At 34.9% G+C, this 18,442-nt stretch overlaps 1 protein-coding gene across 1 annotated transcript in view; it reads right to left on the bottom strand.

The window, feature by feature from the left end:
- DMD (dystrophin) overlaps positions 1-18,442 on the bottom strand; it is a 1,043,102-nt gene that overhangs the window by 367,611 nt on the left and 657,049 nt on the right. The window contains exons 45-46 of the mRNA XM_066545460.1: positions 13,554-13,701; positions 11,417-11,566 (exon numbers count right to left, since the gene is read on the bottom strand). Coding sequence (XP_066401557.1) covers positions 11,417-11,566; positions 13,554-13,701 — 298 coding nt within the window. The remainder of the gene's footprint in view (positions 1-11,416; positions 11,567-13,553; positions 13,702-18,442) is intronic.

Consider the following 18,442-nt stretch of genomic DNA (forward strand, 5'->3'; position numbering starts at 1 on the left):
CCCTGTACCTAATCCCTGCATGTGATTTTTTAGACTGTATGCAAGGGGTATTTGTAATTCAAGAAGCTGGTTTGCCATACATTGCATTGACTCCAATGTTCTTTATAAACACCTCTTAACATCCTATTTAATAAAGACTGAGCCATGAAGCAAATTACTTTTACTATTTTCCTAATAATTTAAAATATATAAATATATATATATAAAATATAATTTAAAAATCTGTTTTTCCAGAATGGCCCCAGAAAAGAAAGAAAACAATTAAAAATGCATTCATTTCCCTTATGTGTTAACTCAAAATTTATGCAGACCTTGGCCTAATTTCATACAAAATAGGTTTCATCTTTCTTACAACTTTTGAATGTTAATCTCTAATGTTTACTAGCTTTAATATTAATGTAAATAAGTTCCACAGAAATACAACTGAAAGCAAATAGGTAGTAATGGGCAGATAAAAATCCAAGCTGACTTCTGAAGATCTGAAATTTAAATTAATCTGCTTCCAATCAACATTATTCAAGTATTTTGGATGTAATACAGGAGAGAGAAAAATTTGTAGAGGTTTTGAGGAGAGGAAGGGGGAATCAACCAATTTTATATACTAAGGCATAGCCCATCCTGAGCAGCAGAAGATGAATGATTAAGATTTGGTGACAGGCTGTACTTCAGCCACTGCTTTCAAAATATTTATTTATCCCACCTATGACGAGAAGTAAACTGTAATTTAAATAAATGCAGCCTCTTCTTACAAACTGTCGCCTGTTCTAAAATTATAGCACAAATATAAGATTATAATATTTTTAATATAAAAAAAAGAAATCTATTGAATCAGTTAATTATATACGATAGTGTTATCTAATTTTAACACAGAGATAAAAAGAACAACAGCAAATAAATAAAAAACTTTCACCAACTCAGGTTAGGGCTACAGGTAAGCGTCTAACAAGGCAATTCTTTGTAAAACCCAAGTAATGTGTCACATGTCATTGTGTGGGAATCAGAGCCTTATATTCTGGTTATCAGGGATTTCATTTGCCAGCTCATTGTGGTTTTTTTGGGGTTTTTTGTAAGCTCTGGCATAAAGCGTCAAGCTGGCTAATCAAATTAGAGCCTGATGAGTTTAAGGTAATTACAAGTCTGCCTATCAAGCCAAGGTACTGTTGCAGACTGTCTCCTGGGGGACAGCTTGTTTCCTGAGCTAATTCTGCAGCTCACCAGAAGCATAAATTGGAAAACCTCCACGGAGTAATGGACATGGACATGATGGCTGGCTGTTCAGATTTATGCCCTTTGTGTGGCAGAGGAGTACATGTGGAGATGGGGCCCTCCAGAATCTTCCCTACTGTTTTACTCACAGTCCTTTCAGCCTGCTCTTCACAACTCCAGGAGATGCACCCCTGGAGGGATTCCAATGCTGGTGGGAGCTACAACAGTCCCACAGCTGTTGTTTCTGGGCTTTCTGAATGAGCTGGTAGAAGTTCTTGGATGTCTCCAGGGAGGAATGAGCAGCAGCTAGTGTCCCACTTCAATACTCTCTTTTATGTTTTTGCTTTGGGCCCCATCCTCCTTTTATTCACTTGTTGTCTTGGGGTAACGTTCCAGTGTTTATTTACTTTCATTCCCTTTGGTATCTTATGTCTTTCCCTCCTGTTTAAGAAAGAATGCTAAGTTTTATCAGATGATGGCTGAAGTTCTTTTCTGAGAGTGACAACCAATAGGAACAGTGGCCATAAGGCAAAACTGGCAGCAGAGTGAAAAGAGGGCACACATTAAATGCTTTCCCCAGGGTCTGCCTAGGACTGACACAGGACCAATGAAGCAGTGCTACAGACTGGCAAGGAAGACAGGGTGCAAATAAAAAAATGAATTGAATAAAAGTAACTTCAGTTGGAACATCTTTCTAAAAATCTGGGTTATCCCTTTCAGTACAAATAAAACATTTTCAACTTTGCCTTATTTCACAACAGATGAACATTGACAATACCCCATGGTTTGCAACCAAAGATGTGAAATAAACTTGCAAGTGGAAACACCAAAAGTATGGATTATACTTTCAAAGAAAACAAATCTGAGTTCAACATCAAAGGACAATATAATTTCAATGTTACATGTCAAAACATTAATCTCAAAGCATGTGATACATCTAAAATTTCATACTTTAGTTCAAGTGCTAATTAAGTAAGATTAATTGGAAGCTTAGTGACAGAATAATGGAAAAGATTTAAGCTCTAAAAGGCGAAACAGCAGAAGAGCCTAATTTTACCAACTGACACTGGTCTTCACAATATTCAACTTTATTCTAACCTGAAAATATCAGACCATTTTCCACATATTAAATTTTACTTATTCTAAATTTTACTCTTTTAATCAGAACACACACAAAAAAAAAATCACAAAAAACTGCCAGCACAAAAAAATCTCTTAAAACACGAGGATATCTGAAATTTGAATAATTGCATACTTTCAAAACCTAGGTCTTCATTGAAGTATTTTAATCTCTTCTCCTTATGAATTTTAAAATTACTTGCATTGCTTGCTTCTGTTCCATCTGAATCTGATCTCTCCCGTGATTTTATCCCACAAGTAGCCTAAACAACACAGTACTATGCTGATTCTATCCCTACCCCAATCTGATTACTTTGGTGCAAAACCTTACCTAAGCTCATATTGGCAGTTTAGATCACCTTGATCATTTCCCTTGTTCCAATTTTCCACTGTTATTTCTCACTTGAGCTTTATATTGTTATTTTTTCTGTCTGCATACAGTTGTGTGCATGAACTATGGGAAGAATTAGAGCTCTGCAGACAGAAAGGAATATCAGTTCTTATGATAACAGGTATAAAGGGAGGAATAATTTTTATAAAGTATGTCACCTGACATAAAATCATATTCTGCTTGCCTATTGTGTTTAATTCTTATGAATATCCAGAAAGCAGATTCAATTAATGCAGTATCAATTAAAAAAATGTCTGTAGAGTTACAGCTCAATCTTTTAACTCAAAAACAATCTCAAAATGAAAAAGTTGAAACTAATTATGTAGAGACAGTAAGTAAGGAATATCAAATATTGGGGAATAGTTTTGCAGAAGTCAGAAATGCTATTGCAAATTAATTAACTTGATGACTTATATTACTAGTTAGGCATCATTATAAATAAAAGTAAGTAAAGCCACTGAAATGACTTGTACATATTATATTTTGAGTGACAGATGCCTGATTTTAAACATCACTTCTCTCTCATGAATGAACCTCTTTCCCTGTTTACCTGAAATGACTAAAGAGAAAAATAATGCAGTTATTACTCAGATATTTGAGAATGCAGATGAGGACATGCATATCCCCAGCATGTAATTTTTCAAGAAAGAATATGAAGAATTTTCTTAGTGGTAAGTGGAGAGCAAAAAAATCCCAAATCCCATCATTTTAACAGCAGTGAAAATATGTCAGTTTCTTCCTCCAATACTAAAGTACCCCTTTTTCTTGCTATCTGCCTCACCAACCTCAAAGAGGACAGCACTTATAAACAGATCTTCTTTTGAGGAATCTGAGAGTGGATTAAAATTTAGCTATCCTGATATGGATAACAAGATAGGCTACAATAAACAGGAGCAAAAGTATGTGGTGGGATATCTGTGAAGACTTTCAAAAATGTTATTTTTTATGGCCCTCTTGGGAGGGTCACTTAGATATACAAAGCACTTCATGAAAATAGGCTTCAAATATAGGATAACTGATAGTGTCAGATTTAAAAAAAATCAGAATTGCTTGCATATAGAAAAATGAAGTATTCTGTATGAAGAACTGAGGAAGCTTTCTGCACGAATTTCTTTGCTTACTAAATGCAAATCCAGCAGCAGCTTCCTCTTAACCATTCCATTTCTGAAAAAAATGCAAATATTAGGAAAAGAAATGACAGTGACTGACTACACTGCAATCAGCCCAGAGCATAACTGGATGGAAAGCAGGTTTGATATCATCCAAGGGAGCACCTGGATAATAGAGAAATAACTGAAGTCATAACAACTATTAAATGCAAACTTCAATTCAGATTTATTGATAAATCATAACTGACACTTCCATAGCACTTGTAAGATGATTACATGAAACAGAAATTCTTACAGCCACTGTTCAAAAAGTTTGTTCTGCTAAAAATCACCATCCCTAGAGCATGTACTAAAGAATGATTTAAAATGGAAGAAGGAAAAGTTAATTTATATGCATTATTTCTTCATGAAAAACAATCAGTGTGCAAAAGAGTTTCATATAAGTTCAGTTTAGGATGCCATTTAGTTAATTAACTGAGCCATTAGCATTAGCAAACTCAATATTGACTTTAAAACAAAATCCATATAATTCCTTTAAACTTATGAATATTTATCAGCCATAGTGTCTCTGACAAAGTTGGAGTAAAGATTTTATTATTAGGGGAAGATTAAAGCAGGCTACTAAAAATATGTATAGAAGATTTTATTTGCTAAATATAGAAGAGTTTTATTTGCTTTTTATCTACCATTTCATGTTGCCTTGCAAGGCTCCCAGGACCTGACCTTGGCAGGTGTTTATTTGGTCTTGTTTTTTCAAAAACTTCTCAATGGAATATTTGTAATATTCTCAACTTTCATTTTTATTAAAAAAACTTTTTTTTTTCCCCATGAATGCAGAAAACTAAAGCAGTCCAAAAAAACAATGCCCCAAACAATTTTCTGCTTAATCTGGCTGTCTAGATTTTTAAGAAGCAGCCATACATATTCCCCCACTCCAAAGACTTGCTTTGTTTTTCTTCTATGGTAATATGATCACATATATCACAGTCTTCTGAATATCTTTATTTTTATAAGTAATACTTGTAACTAATTGTCATTCATTCTGCTCTCCACTCTCAGCAATTCTCCTTTGTCAAGGACATTTTTGAGCACAAGTCCCTCCACCTTAAATCTCTGCTAAATAATCTAGTCCAGGAATATCTTTTCTTTATCTTTTTTTCTTACTCAGTTCCTGAAATCCAAAAGCAGCCACAAAGGCTTTAGAGTCTAGCTCTTTCAGTAATTCTTAATGAAGGATATTCTGACAGGAAAATTATTTTAAAATAAATTTAATATGCCCTAAAGGTCCTTTGCTTGGTTTACAGCAGAAAGTACTATATCCATGCCTCAGGCTACACACAGTTCTGGGAGGGACTGCAGTGGTTAAAGACTTAAATTTAGGATTTTGCCCATTATGACAAAATTGTATAAAAAACTGTGACCACCAAAACCCACTCTCCATGTGAATGTGCTTCCTGATGGGAACTGGACTGTGAGCTAAGCCACCTGATGGGAGATTGAGGTAAGATAAAGGTGATGCTATTGTCCAGTTATCTCAGGTCTAGGGAGAAGTAAGCAAGGCTGGGGGCAGAAGAATATATCCACAGAGAAAGCCAAACTCAGAGAAGCTGTGCTGAGAACCAGCTCTGGATCGGTTTGGGGTAGGAAAACAAGAGTTTTTGGGTGCGTGACAAGACTCCACCTTCTCTCACAAAAACTGGTTCAGTTGTAAGAGAAGATGGACTCCAAGAAGGCCACATACATGGGACGTCCATGTGAGAGACAGCTGAGAAGGTGTCATAAACCATCAAAGACCCACAAAGTGTCCCCCATATTAATTTCTAAGGCCTTACACCAGAGGACTGCAGGCAAGGTAAAGTGATGCAACAGACCCAGAGTCTGTTGCAAGACGTTGTGTCAAACTTCTCCCCTGGGGGAGGTACCTGAGGAGCATTCCCACCTGGCCTGAACATATATTAATCCATTGAACTCTATGTTTTGTGGGACCCTCACCCCTGAGAAGACCAGAAGAAAACGATCAACAGGACACCATCAGGATTCATGAGGAAGTTGAAACTGCAGTGAGGTCTCCCCTCAGTCTCCTCCAGGCTGAACAGAACAAGGGCCCTCAGCTGCTCCTCACAGGCCCTTCCCCATCTTTGTTGCTCTCCTTTGGACACTCTCTAACAGTTAATGTCTTTTTTGTTTTGTGGCACCCAAAACTGCCCCGAGCACTCAAGGTGCAGTGCAGAGCAGGACAATCCCCTCCTTGCCTGGCTGACAATGCTGTCCCTGATGCCCCCAGGACACACTTGGCTCTCCTGGCTGCCAGGGCACTGCTGGCTCACATCCAACTTTCCATCAACCAGGAACTCCAGGTCCATTCCCACAGTGCTGCTTTCCAGCATCCCATTCCTCCAGGGCTGAGGAAAATTTTAACTTTATTTTAAATAGACTATTGCATTCGTGGGAATTTTAATTACATAGGCATGTTACTATACAGACAGGTCTATTTAATTAAAGTATAATCTTTATCTTGTAAACAGCAAAGAGTAAAACATTGATTTTAAGCCTCTATGATCCTTCTTAATAGAGATGGATGAAAAACTTGACACACAAAGGCAGTGTCTGTCTTGGAACTGAAGTTTTAGAAAGCCCAAGTCGTTGCAATTGATTGGTGTGCAGTAGTATCTGAGCATTGCTCATTACAAGTGAAATCTCTCTCTGATACACAGAACTTTGTTGTAAAAAAATGTGTAATGATTGCCTGAAGTTACTTATTTGATATCTAGTAATTTGGCATCAATATTAACTCAATGTAACTCATGTGTCAGCACATATGTATTGAAAATTAGTACTTCTTACATTCAAAGACTTGGCATAACTTCTTAAATATATTATTAATATATTATGGATTTGTATGGCAAACAAGAATAATAAGGAATTTTAAGATGGTTGGCAAGAAAATTTGATATATATTGTGTATATACACACATACATGTATTCAATCATGCTTTTATGGCTTCAATGGCTAATACAGACTTTTTACCCCTGCATGACTTGACTGTATTTCATATTTTTCTTTGCTTAGCTTTTAAAATTTTAGTTAATACTGGCTGCTAGCAATATGCAAATTAAAAAAACTTAAAGAATTAAGCATGTATATACTTGTTTCTATAGGGCTTGTGATACTCCCATGTTTGTCCAAAGAACATTTACATCAAATTTCTTTTTGCTACACATGAGGCTGCTTTTGAAAATGGCTGATGATAACATGAATGTGGACTACACTTAATTAGCCATCTATGACAAGCTGTCAGAGGAAATTCAGCATAACAAAAGACTTTATTATATTTAATGGAATCAGGTCACTCATTAAATGAAAGTAAATTCAGGAAAATGTCAACTTTCTGATCCCTAAAATGGCAGTTATACTATTCTTATTTCAAATTGAAAGAACTGAAATCAAACTGCATTCATTTTTCAACAAATTTTCCCCTCCATACCACAAATATCAACAGTAGCAATTGCAGTAGTTCCAGCTGTGAGTTTGAATTAAGTTGCATTGACACGCTGGAAATTTTATGTCATTGCAGGTAATCTATGAATAATTTCTACTCAAGGCAAGTTATAACACATGAACTATAACCTTGTTACGACTTTGTGTTTCTGCACTTTTGGGCCCATCTGTTTTTCTCTACACTTGATCAACCAAGCTAAGACAACCTACGCCTGTTCTGGTGGTACAGAAAATGTTCACAAATTATACCATGTCACTCCACTCTAATTTTTATCTTGTCCACATAGCACAACAAATTGATTTGCTGTGGCAATAAACAGTGAAATAGTCTCTTCAGTGTCTAGTAATTAGAACTAATACTAGTAGACAAATTAAAAGGCAGCAAAACAAAATGTCTCCATCAGGCACTTATAATAACCTTCATAATACATACAGTAGATGTTGTGAAGACTAAGGTGGATAAATGAGGAGAATGCTGATTTTGGCATCCAGCTTACTTTCAGATAATTTAGCTCATTGCTCTTGGCTGACAACAGACCAAGAATAATATTAAAGAGTAATAAACTCCTTCCAGCAAACCTCTGATTCCATGGTTCACTGGTCTCAGACCTAATCTATCAATCCATTTACTGCACAGTAAAAGGTAAGAAACCCATTACAGATCTGTTACATGCCATGGCAGGTGGTATATGACAAGAACTGAATTCATCACAAACTCCAGTGCCAAGTACCCTTTTGTGTGCTTTGAAGCACTAGGTGGTTACCTTACTTGGCTATCACAGCAGAAGATACTTTAAGCTTTGAAAATAAATGAAAAATTCTTGATGTGAAAGCATAAAAATGGTCATAAACCACTTCATTCTTCATAATATTAAGACTTCACAAAGATAGTGCTATTTTCATTTTTACAAGAAATACTGGCTTTGGAGAGGGTACAATAAGTAAAACCAGGATAGAATTTAAAAGTCATGCCTTTCAAATGTGGGCTTTAATCTTCATTCTCTGCCTAAACTACACTGTATTAGGTAACAGCCTATTAGAATCACTATTTAATAAAGTTCTGTAAAGAAACGTGGCATTAAAATCATTATTATCCAAAGGAAGAAAAACTCTCTGCATATCTACTGTCAAGGTCATCAGCACGTGATATAAACACCCAAAGCAAAGAAAATTCTGAAGTAAAAGCTAAAAAGATACTTTTATGTGACTGCAATTCCCTTCATACTAAATTTCTTTTCTAGGTTATTTCTATTGCTGTAGGGCAACAGTTTCTCTGACTGTAAAGAAGGTTTGAACATGACTTATTTCAAATACGTCACCTTGAAGGTTAAGACTCACAGGTGTTGTCCCCTATTCCCCTTCTTGGCAGATCAAGGCAAAACAAAAATTTGTGATAACTTTAGGAGATATTTGGCCACATCCTCACCTAGTGTAAATTTTCCCAGCTTCTCTGAAGTAAGCAGAATTACTCTAGTGTACACCTTATAAGGACCTATCTAACATTATTTATCTGTCATGTATGTTTCATATCTTGAAAAAAGTATCATCCTGCAAAATAAACAGTAGATTGTTACATGTTCATTTCTAGCAGAGATGCCAGAAAACAAAACTTACAATTTGAAACAAAGGATTAAAGTATAGGATATACTCTTAAGAGTGGGTGGAGAGACAGAAAAGCCCCAGAGAAATCTCTGTGTGATGATGTTTGTCTACTGTGCTTTGAGGAACACAAAAAATATATATCCTCATCAAAACCACTGACTACAGAATCCTCCTCAGGTGACCTAAGAAGTTTGCCTGATATAAAAGTGCCCATCCTGTGAGCTTTGGCTCAGAGTAAATATCTGTGGGGTTTTTCCAGCACTTGCATATCCATATCTACAGCAGAACAAATAGAACATTAAGTTCCACTGTCAGGCTCGCAGAGTTTCTTTCCATGACTTCTAGTTTTAATTCAGATCCTAGATTTTCAGGGCAGAAAGTGAAACAAATAATTGAGGTTTCCTAAACAAATCATGAGTAACAGCAAAAAATATGAAAATGAAAAAGTAATTATTTTTCCCTTCAGGATCCTTAGGAGAATATTACTGAACCCCAAAATAAGTGTCTAATGTTTTGTTTTGTTTTTCTTTGTTTTCTACATCCGCCAAGATCACAGAGAAAACAGAAAACCTGAGAAAGAGAGCACCTTCAGAGAAGATGTATGGATGTGGTACCGTAATTTTTAAATTCGATTGGTATTGTAATTTTCAAATTCAATTTCTGTTCTTTAAAAAAAATGGACAAAAAACCCACAAGAAAACCAAACCACTGCATTTTGCATATTCTTTACATTTAGAGACCAAGGGACAATGAGAACTCAGTTTTATACGTTATGTGGTAAGTAATCTCCAATGGAAGATTTCTTTCCTTTGTTTATGCTCTTTTAGTAGTAAATGAAATTTTTCAAGTAAGAAATTCCAAAAATATTTATCTTGCCAGACACATTATATCTAGGAGACATAAAATTATAAAAATTCAGTAAATTGTAATGATTCGCTAAAGAGTAGTTTTTGTCTCACATATTCCACCCAAACCTAAGGGCTTTCAACAACATTCATGGTTGCTCTGACTGTGACGGGAGACCAGAAACATTTTGCATCAGCCAGCAGAAAACGAAAATTCCAAGTTTTTAGGTAAATGACTAATCAGTAAAATGCTACATTCAGTGACAAATTGCAGATTTTCTTAATATATATATATGTGATGTGACTAAAAGTTAATTAGTTTCTCCTGAAGACTAATGCTGTCTTTTTAGAATCACAGCTTAGGTATTAACATGGTCCCTGAATTCAGCTATGTATGTGCTTCCTTCAGCCAGCTGATAACATTGTTTTGATCTTGAAGTGTTCTGAATTCTTCTATACAAATTGATTTCAGAAGCCCATTTATAGAGAAAAAGACACTTCTGTCCAACCATTGAAATAATGATTTATGTGTCCAATCTGGAGATTGTGGATGTGATCAATATTTATTATCCACTTTTGCCTGAGTCATTAGCTAATATTCTGAACGTTGCCAGACTGCTCCTGTTAGGAAGAAACTAGTAGGAGTACCACATCAAGTTCCTTTTTATTTCTCAGATCTGTGCTTGAAATTCAACTGTATTCATGGAAATGGTAACAGAATACCCGGGATGTATTCTTGAATAGAAACTCTTTTCAGTAAGGTACTCAGAAGATTATTTTCTCACTTTTCCCCCATCATAGAACAAAACACAATGAATTATTCCTTTTTGCCCCAGCATCCTGGTAACTTTAACAAACAGATACCACAGATTAATGCCCTTGACAGACTTCGCAGTCAGTCTCAACAGAAATCCTTCCACTGATTCTACCTTGATTGTTTCCAAGCAGGGTAATCCATACCTTGGGCAGTAGTTCTCTGGAAAATGCTTTCTATCATTTCTACCATGACAACACTCAAATTATCTACCTCTCTTTACCAGATTTTCTACTCATTTTCACCATTTTTCACCACAAAAATATGCTATTTCCACAATAAAACAGAACAAAGTCCTCCCTTACTTCTTTCTATCGTTATGGAGATCCCAGAAAGCAAAATATTTGTTACTTTGTTACACAAAAAACTGAAGTGAATGTTTAAGGCTGGGAGAAATGTGGTGGAAGGTGAAACAGTGGTTGCAGTGTTCACCTTGGGATTGGGAACAGAAGAGATTTGGGAAGCGTTTCCATAAAGAAAATCAAACATTTGCCTCTCACACACCTGAGTCACAAAGCCTGGAATATTTGCTGTTTCACCAAAAGCAGCAGGCTACAAAAATGATGCTATGCATTCCACCTTTAAGTAGAAGAACTGTAATTTAGTGACTATGTTTGAGTGCAACATCATCACTCTAGTCACTAATGGTCTTGGTTTGCTATCACTGTTTCTCACAGCAGTGTATTGTATCCATTTTTCTTCCTCAGGTTCATTATGCACACAAACATCTCTTCATACAGTGAAAAATTATACGTACCAGAAAATATATAATGCAAATATTCGCTGCAGATTAAAATTTTATATCACAGTTATATCAGTAATATGTCTAACCTTTAACAAACGATGGTTAGCCTCCTTGAGTGTGCTCTCAAGCTTATGTTTTTTGTCTGGGTTCAGTGATGCACTTCCAAGTGCTATTCCTCCAGTTTCATTTAATCGTTTCAGTATTCCCTTGTGGGGCGGCAGCTCTCCAACTCTTAACTGGAACAGACAAATACAGCAGTTAAGATGAGCTGTGGTAGGATTTTCAGCTCTCTTTTCTTGACCCTTATTGATTTGTGTATCAGCCAAAGGAATAAACTCAATTCAAGACAAAATAACTGTTGCTTTCTGAATGTAGAAGGCTGAAAAAAAAAAAAAACAACCCAAAAGACACTGTATTAGTCAATCAAGTCTAAAGAGAGTTCTATGTGACATAATACAGGGTTTCTCAGGATATTAATCACTATTACATTATAAATTCCAGACCTGGATACTCAATACTTCATGTATATCAATTTTAATAATCCTTTAATATGGTATGGAGCAAGCACTTTGGAGAAATGTTTTAGTATGTTCCAGGCTGTGAACAACCACCCAGATGGCATGTGGTGAAAAGCTGTCCACTCCAGTTTAATGTCTTAATTAAGAATGTTCATGTATGTTCACTAAAAAAGAGAAAATAATAAAAAAAAAAAAGAAAGCCAAAAGGAAAAGCAAGGCAGCATCAAAATGATCAAAATGTACCAGTTCTCAAACACATATGTCATTACTGAAAACTTATATTGTCGAAGTAACTTAATTTATCAAGTAAGGTTAATCACACTTCAAGGGTTTTATTGTTCTGGGGTTTTTCCTTGTTTGTTCTTGATTATTAACAAAGGCAGATAGGTATGAAATGAGCCATGCTGCAAAGTAATGCATTATTATTGCCTCCATTAGGATGTATTGCCTTTTGTGCAGCACCAAAAGAAGGTGGACTGTAAAAACAAGATACAAATAAGAGATGCTAACACCTTATATTTGTACTATATATCCCTTAGGAACATTATATAGGAAACATATTTGTGTATGTGAAGAGTGGACCCTTCCTGGTTCTGAACAATCTATTTAGTTTTTAAAGCCTTAATAATTTCTGCAACTGTAAGATGCATCTAACACCCTTTAAAAGAATTTATTTGCCTTGAATCTGATATCCTCAACAACAGAGACTTACAAATTCTCTTACCAACTCAATGGCATCTTCTACTAAACAGAAGGACAAACTCACCACATGGTCGAGTCTCCATTTCATGAAACTGTATTTATCCTATATTTACTTAAAAAGAAACTTGAAGGTAGATTTTTACTAAATAATCCTTTAGATTGGTTTTTGTTAACTTTGTTGTGAGAAGGATAGAACAAACTGAAAAGTTTTCTTCAGATTCTTTAATGCTCTATTCATCACTAGTTGAATTTGTTAAACTTGGATTTACAAAAAGGATAACTAGGTCCTTAACCTCAAGGGAGGATAGAAAAACCTTTAGGCATATATTCTATAAGTAATATGCATTTTCCAATTACAGTTTAATTTATTATTGTATAATTAATTAAAAATAGTTATTCTACTGAACACATTTCAAAAGACTAAACAGAAAAACTTCTGTTGAATATTTTTATCAGCATTATCAAACTCTAACATATCTGTGAAAATATTCCAGCCATTAAAAAAAAATATTTAATATTCTGATGGGGGTTCTTTAAGTATTCTAAAAAATAAGTCACCTAGATGTTTAGTCTAGAAAATGTTGCAGTGATATTTTAATGAGTTGACATTTATAATTATGCCTGCAGTTCTGGATCCTCTTGTGAAATACTGAATACCATTTAATAAGTGAGAAGCTATAAAATGTTAACAAGACACCAATAGAGAAATGCTATACATATAAACCAGTCATATTCTGAGTTAAGAAATGAGGATGAAAAAGATAACAATTAATTTCCTAGTTTTGGGATATTTTTCTTTCAGTAGATTTTCCATTAGTCTTCTGGTGTTAGTATGATCAATATATATTTGTACCTGGGTTTTGAAAGTACCAGCTTTGATTTGTCTAAAAAGTTATATGGATGCTGTGTTTGATGTCAGAAACCATTTTGGAAAATAGCTCTTAATTTCCTTCAGTGTAGAATTGATAAAGTAAGAAAATATTAGGAATAGAGCTTACAATACCTTTACTTTGCTCAGGCAGTCTCTCAACTGGTCTTCATTCCCTCCTTCAAGGGGAGTACAAATAATGTTCTCTGTTTCCTCTAACCATAAAATCAACTTGTTCAAATCCTCTTGAAATTCTGATAAAATATTCTTTTCTTCTTCTATCCTGCAATAAAAATGTGAAATTAATGTTTTTATAAATTTATTTTTATATTGAAGTGCTTATCCATACTGAAGGATGACAGATAACTAATTCTTCGAATTTATACTAATTATTTTTATAAGCGGGCCACAAATTTCTTCATATCAAAAATACAGACAAACACCAATGCTCTTTTAACATGGCATTAAATGTATTTTAAAAGAAAAGATCAAGGCATAATTTGCAACACCACTAAATTCACCTTCCAAATTACATATGGCAGGTAGCAAACAACCACACCAGAAAGAAAGGAGCTAAGTATTCAGACTAAAATTTTGTTTGAAGTACAGGCAGGGAAGCCCAGTGTCAACAACTCAACAACTAAAAATTCTAGCATGGAGTGTTACCAAACTGAACCTGTTAAACCTGACACAGACCCATTTGGACATATTAAACAAGATATTTCAGTAAGTGTGCCATGCGCTTTGGTGTTAAGATTCACAAAAAGTAGGTAAGGTTCACAGTTGATAAGTAGGAATAAGATGGGACTCACAACACCTAACTTTAGATATCTACTCTTCATCTCCAACTCATCTGCTCATTTTCACTATGACTCTATAAATATACTGAGATGTGAACTTTTGTGCAAAAGCTTCTGAAGTTATCAAGAGATGCAGGCAAAAAAAATTTCAAGAGCAGCAGGGAAGAGCATTGGTAGAATGTGAACGCTTGGGATTAACATTTTGAGTGGGCCCTTCTAAAGGAGAAAAATTATGATTTGTATAAAAATACTTGTAATTCAACCACCAAAATTATTCACACACTGAGAATTACCTGTATGGAAAGATGAAATATTAAATACTTATCAAAATTAAAGAGCAGATCCTGCAAGGTGGGATATTTTTATTATGCCAATTTCCTCTGATACACAACTTGTTCATGTAGTATCAGGACATTCACACTCACACAAAGGCCTGAAGATATTCATTCCTTCTGTTGGGGCATAACTGGCCCAACTACACTGGTATGACAAGCAGCTGTCCTGTTTTAGAAGGTGCCATAAAGAATCAAAAAAACCCAAACTGCTCCCAGATTCATTTCTGGAGCCTTCCACCAGAGGACTGTGCATGACACACAGTGTTGCAGCAGAGAGTGTTTAACTGTCCCTTTCCCAGGGGAGGTACCTGGACATTCCCACCTGAACATATTGAACTTTATGTTGTGCAGGCTTCCCTCACCCCCAATGGCTCAAGACTGAGATCATCACTTTGACCAATGGGCATCAAAATTTCAACAATCAAATCTAATTGCCTGATCCACTGATGGGCATTTCTTTCTTTCCTCTTCACTCTTATGCTTTCTTTTTCTTTCTTTTCCTTATACATTTTCTTAAGTGATATCTTTACACCTCTGTATTGCTTCATTTATATAGATAATAACCAAAATGGCTACAAACCTCTTTCCCACTGCAATCAAATTGTTCTAAAATAAGCTTGCCATGCGTACATAGATAATTGGTCATCGAGTGTTGTTGTTTCACTCTAATCTGTTTCACTCTAATCTGTTGTTGTTTCAATCTAATCTGCCCAAAGGGATCTATTAATAACAAGAACCTCAGTTCCTCTGCCTTCAGGAGTGGGTTGTAACAATATCTGACCTAAACCTCCCTTGGCCCAATTTGATGTCATGCTCTGTGGTCCTATCCTTTGTCTCTGGGGGGAAGGGACCAGCCCTTACCTCACTACAACCTTATTTCAGGGACTTGTAGAGAGTGATAAGATCTCCCCTCAGCTTCCTTTACCAAAGTTTATTTTCAACACATAAAAGTCAGTATTCATAACTACACTTAGAGTACAAAAATGCTGGTTGTAATTTATATATAAACTGAAATATTTGGAAAATTTGTGCTGGTCTGAACAGGATCTCAATATAGTTCTAGATCAAGCTCCTGGTTTAGATCTAGAATGGATTTTAAATCAGCAGATTTATTTGTTTTTGTTCTTAAAACAGTATATCTTAATATTTGCTAGATTTATAAGCGCAACACTGTTTTGTTGTTTTGTTGGGTTTTTTTTTAAGCTCAGAAACAAGTTACTCTGGAGTATCTGTCTACAGATTAAGCAAATATTAACTAATGGTTGCAAATTGTTCTTTAGAGGGAAAAGTAAGAGATTATATTTACTGTGAAAACAATAAAATTCTCCAAAACTATTTACACTTATATATAAATTATATATATAAGTATATATATTATACGCATATACACACACACATATACACATTTATACAAATACATCAAAAGAGCAAAAGAATTAACAGCCCTACTTTCTTGGTTTTATCTCAGATTTTCTAATGGAATCACACATGAATATTTTCATGAACTGCCATTTGCCCAGGATTTCTGGAAATGTTACTGATATCAACAAAAAATGCTGATGCTCCTAGATATAGGAATATTTATTGTACTAATATATCTATTTATTACAACTCTGGATTACAAGTCTTATGGAGTACTCTTATACAGACAGAAATTCTGGACCTTTCCGATATGGACAATTACCATTTGGTTGCACAGGTCATGCAAAACAGAACCAACTTTACAGCATCACACCTATTGCACTGTTCTTTGCTGACAAGTGTTCATGTTCATGACTTGAGAGGTCATGTGCTCTTCTCAAGCCAAAATAGGTCATCTAAAATCAACTTATCAAAACATTTGTTTCTTTGAAAATCCATCAGATGTTAATCTATAGCACTGCAACTATCTAATCCATAGCACTGGAACTATAAAAATGGAGAAAAACTAACTTCCTGTAGTCCTGAAAGCAGAAGTACAACTTCAAATCTTTCTGAGGAAGTATCCCTCCCTGCTCCAGTTATGCAAATCTGAGAATCAGAGTTCGAGTGTTATAGCATAAACCACATAATAAAACCTCTGTCTCTCAACCTGACCAGGTACTCCAGAACCCAAGCTCTCAGCAACAGCTTTCATTTTTCTGGTTTCCTCTCACTTCTACTCATTTGTGAAGTGCATAGCTCAGTGGAGATATTATGTGATGGTACCCTGAGGATAAACCTGAGAAAGATCCAAGTTTAAATACGTTAATTCTGGCACAGAAAAGGCATAGCATTCAACTCAATACACCCGAGAGCAAAGTTATTGAGCTGCATAGTATTTTAAATGAGAAATCAAAAAGATTTCTTGTCTCCTAGAAGAGATAGCAATTGGCAAGATTCCATTTTCATCTTAAGTATACTGTCAGTTTTATCACCCTTATGAATTGAGCTGCAAGTCTTAAAACATTAAAAGTTTTCCTAGTCATGAAGGAAAGAATTTTTTACTTTGATGACTAATTTAAATACTTATCAGTAGGATAAGAATGTTTTTTAACCTAAGACTTTCCAGGAATACTTTCAGAGACGTTTTATGCATATATATATATATATATATATAAATATATTATTATATATTATCTATATGTTATCTATTATCTATTTTATATATATACATATTTAATATATGTGTGTGTGGGTCATTCTGTGTGTGTGCTTACACAGAAGGGTTTCAGAGTTCAGAAAAAAAATAAAATTCCATAGATCTACTTTATTCTAATCAGGAACAACATGCAGTTAAGGAATTTAAAGGTTCATTGCAATTAACAGGATGTGCAGGTGCACCTTATAATTTACTTCACCATCTCTTCTTGACCTGCTAGAATGTCACTTCTATTATAAATAACACCCTGCAAGGCAAGTGTCATATTATGCAAGATGCTAAAACAAAGTGCTCTGTGTTAGCTGAACCGGTTAATCAAATTAAAAGTTTTAACTCAATGACTGATTACACCTTTTGAACAAACTGAGTTCTATCACCATAATTACCTTTGGAACAACACACACATGTAATTTCTAGGTGTTTAAATTCATTGTGGCAATGAAAAATTAACATTTTGTTTACTTAGGGAGTATGGGCTTTCAAATCCAAGGCTAAACAAGCTGGAGTAAGGAACATGAGCCACCAGTCAACTCAGGCATGGACAGAGCAAGAGAAAGGAGTTGGGATATGACTTGCTGGTGAAGCAGGTGACTGAGGAATAAGATATAATTCCAGCACCTGGCCCTATGGAGCCAAGCAGATCCATCTCCAGCACAGGTCTTCAAGCTGCTATATTCAACTGCTGTACCCTTAAAAACCAACCTAAGTTCCCAAAAAAACTTTTAAGCTGCTTCTCTGTTGACAAAAAGTTTATTTTATTAACCCTGAAATATAACCCATTTTGATTGATGGAAGATTCTCAAACTATAGAAGAGAAGCACGGAATTTCATATGCAACTTTTTCTCTTCTACACAAGTGCTATTCATAGGAAAATTACTTTGTATTTTTCATAGTAACAAATAGATTTCTGTTTGTATTTCTAAATTCAAAGGGTCCCTTTATCAACTGCTCTGAATGCACATCTTTTTATGGGAGTCTTACATGCATTATACTTTTGGAAGCAAATGTATCAATATTCAGTTTTTAATACTAAGTAGTAAATTAATTATTTTTCCTAATTGCATTTTGTATACATGATAATTGATAGATTAGGGATTAGTTTTCCTACCATAATTGAATCAATAACAAATTCTTATGTTAGTCTACAAAATAACATGGAATTTTTTTTTTCAAACTATCATTAATCCTTAGTTATATTTGTTAACTACTATATAAACATTCATGGCCTATATCAGTAAGCTTTTATTTCCATGTGCAGTGTCAAGAAA

The sequence above is a fragment of the Molothrus aeneus genome, chromosome 2 (genome assembly GCF_037042795.1).
Source record: "Molothrus aeneus isolate 106 chromosome 2, BPBGC_Maene_1.0, whole genome shotgun sequence".
NCBI lineage: Eukaryota > Metazoa > Chordata > Aves > Passeriformes > Icteridae > Molothrus > Molothrus aeneus.